We start from the raw sequence: 3,006 nt of genomic DNA on the forward strand, positions 1-3,006 counted from the left end.
GATAGATTGTAAGATGGCTTATCTAATGCAGACATTTGAGGAAAAGATACCTACATCCAAAATGAAAAGTCACTACACAAAAAGTAGAAAGAAAAGGATGAAGGGTGGAAAGGATGTGCAAAATTTAGATGACCAAACATGAAACAGAGTGGGGCAGGGAAAATGGGAGGGTTTGGAAGGGAGAAATTTTATAATTAAAATACAAGCTCAAAAGTAAACAACAACATCAAAAATATGGAGAAACAGAAAGCATGGGATGTTATCCTTGCCATGTGGAGAACCCTTCCTCAAAGCAATAGTGTAATATCCACGAGAGAGTACAGTTTCTAGAGTCACAAAACCTGGAGTCTCCCTTCTACCATGTATTCCCTAGCCATCCTTAGAAAAGTCATTTCAGCCCCTCACCTCATAGTCCATAACATAGTAAAATTAGAATAATTTATGAAAACCAAATGAGAATTTTATACTCCCCATGAAGTTCACATAAAGTATTCCTGACTGCTCTTCCTTTACAACTTCTCAGGAAGGAAACCAGGGTTATATAGGATCTTCCACAGTGACAATTTCACCTCTTTATTCCTGAGACTATAGATCAATGGGTTCAGCATAGGGGTGACCAGATTATTTAAGACCTGAACAGTTGCATCCAGCCAAGGGCTTGGGGTTGGCCTTAAATAAATGAGGACCACTGGGCATGTAGAAAAACAAGATGGCAGTGAGGTGGGCACTGCAGGTGGAGAAGGCCCCACGCCGGCCCTCAGCAGAGCGGATCTGCAGAATAGAACATATGATGCAACTATAGGAGGTGAGAATGAGAAAGAAGCAGCTGAGAGGCATCAGGCCCACGCTGATGAACCCCACCATCTCCAGAACTGATGTGTCTGCACAAGCCAGCTTTAGCATCACAGGGATGTCACAGAAGTAGTAGTCCACCTCATTAGGGCCACAGTAGGGCAACTGGAATGTGAGTGTAGTTAGAAAGGTAGCCTGAATACAGCCAAAAAAAGATGTCCCCGTGGCCAGGATGGCACATACTCTGTGGCTCATAATTACTGAGTAACGTAGAGGATAGCATATGGCAACAAAGCGGTCATAGGCCATCACTGTGTACAGGAAACATTCAGTACAACCCAGGAAATGGTAGAAGAAGAGCTGGCACACACAGCCTGCATAGGAGATGGCTCGGCTGTGACCTGAGAGGTAGAACAGCATCTTGGGAGAGCTCACAGAAGGGAAGAATATGTCAAAAATAGATAGCTTACATAGGAAGAAGTACAAGGGCGTATGAAGCCGACTGGAGGAGACAATCGCCAGTAAGATCAATATGTTTCCCATCAGGGTGAAGATGTAAAAAGATAAAAACAGGACAAAGAGCATGGTTTCCAGGCCCTCTGTGTTTGGGATGCCGAGCAAGATAAACTGAGTCACTATGGAGAGATTCCTCATAGCTTTGAGAATATACGACTATGAAAAGACTCAAAGTCACCAGTCTGAACACCAGTATCAGATTCTAAAACATTTGCTGAAAGCTTTGAGTGTGCCTTTAACATGGGGTAAGGTTAGGCAGAGGTCTGCCCGAAGTACACATGTCAAATGCTACCATTGCCTCCTTCAAGGTAAGTCTATTTATCTCAGAAGACATACTCTCTGTAGGGAAATGATCACCTTCTTTGTCAAGAGCAGCAATGGAGAGATCTATTAAAAACCTTTACAGGTTATGAATATTCTCCTATGGCATTTGCCTTGAGCGTTTTTTATATTTCGAACTCTTGTGATATCTTTAAGTAACATCTTCTGACTATGCATTTCTTCTTGCAAAATAACAGAAAAGAGTTGTATATAAATCATGACAGTGAATGCCAATCTTACTTCAGTTCTTATTAGCTTTATTAGTGAAAATAATTCATACAACACCTTATGGACACTTGTAAAATGAAACTCACAATTATTTTAGCAGAACTGACAACAGCAAACATACCCTGTACTATACAATACAGTTATGTAAAAACGGTAAGAGTACCTAGCAAAACTGTAAATTCTAATTAAAATCTCTCATTATTTTAGATACCTGAAGGCTTCTCACATAAGTGTCTTAAGTTTCTATTTTTATTTTCAAATTATGTGCATATGAACATTTATTAAATAGCATTATTAAATTAAATCTCTTCATAATTGAGAGTGGCCACGTCTCTCACAGCTTTGCCTCTGGACATTTTGGACTCTTTATCCTAAGAGGATAGAGACAACCCAGAAATAGTAGCATAAAAAAAACAGTAAAAATTTAAAAAAAATCAAATACAGTTTACAGTGACAGAAAAATGAACCACATAGAAGTGGAACAAAGTTAAAGTAAAGAAACACCACCACTGAGTTGAATGACCTAAGCAGAATACGTGATGTCTGGGTTTGAGGGGGCTTCACCTAGTGAGTCAAAGACATTAACAATGAAACAAACAGTATGCTTAACCTTCCTTCCTTCCTTTCTTTATTTCTTTTTTTTAACCTTTCTTTACACACAAACTAACAAATACTTATTTTTTTCCAAAGATAGGTACATCATTTAAAAATATAAATATTTTAATAACATGTTTATGAAAGTGGCAATTACTATTACTAATCAAATCAAAGATTAGAAATTGAAGTCCAGCTGCACTAAGAAACTTTCCCTAATTTCAAAGCTAATATTGGCAGAGCTGTTGTGTCCCATCTTTTGTCCCCCAAGATTGTGCTCCAATCTTTTGAGAAATCTTCACTCCGTCTTTCTCTGCTCTAAGAACTTGCCCCAAGGCTGGGCAAGACCCTTGCAGACGGATTCTCACAGCTGCTTTTCTTGAGTGTTGGAAAAGTATTTATGGCTTTCACCTTCAGGGTTAATTACTCATATTTAAAATATTTTTTTTTAGTTTTAGGAACCATACTACAGCATTTCTTATGCCTTTAAGGTCTAAATTTAGCATTATCTCTAAAAGAAGAACTGTTTGATCCTAGGTAAAGACAATAATCCTT

The 3,006-nt window shown here is 38.6% G+C and overlaps 1 protein-coding gene across 1 annotated transcript; it reads right to left on the minus strand.

Moving 5' to 3' along the window:
- Positions 1-509: 509 nt before the first annotated feature.
- LOC129687698 (olfactory receptor 149-like) lies at positions 510-1,446 on the minus strand. The gene is given in 2 exon segments (XM_055622249.1): positions 510-692; positions 694-1,446. Coding segments are annotated over 2 exon segments (936 nt in total).
- Positions 1,447-3,006: the final 1,560 nt, after the last annotated feature.

Source organism: Psammomys obesus, unplaced genomic scaffold (genome assembly GCF_907164565.1).
Source record: "Psammomys obesus unplaced genomic scaffold, mPsaObe1.curated_primary_1811, whole genome shotgun sequence".
NCBI lineage: Eukaryota > Metazoa > Chordata > Mammalia > Rodentia > Muridae > Psammomys > Psammomys obesus.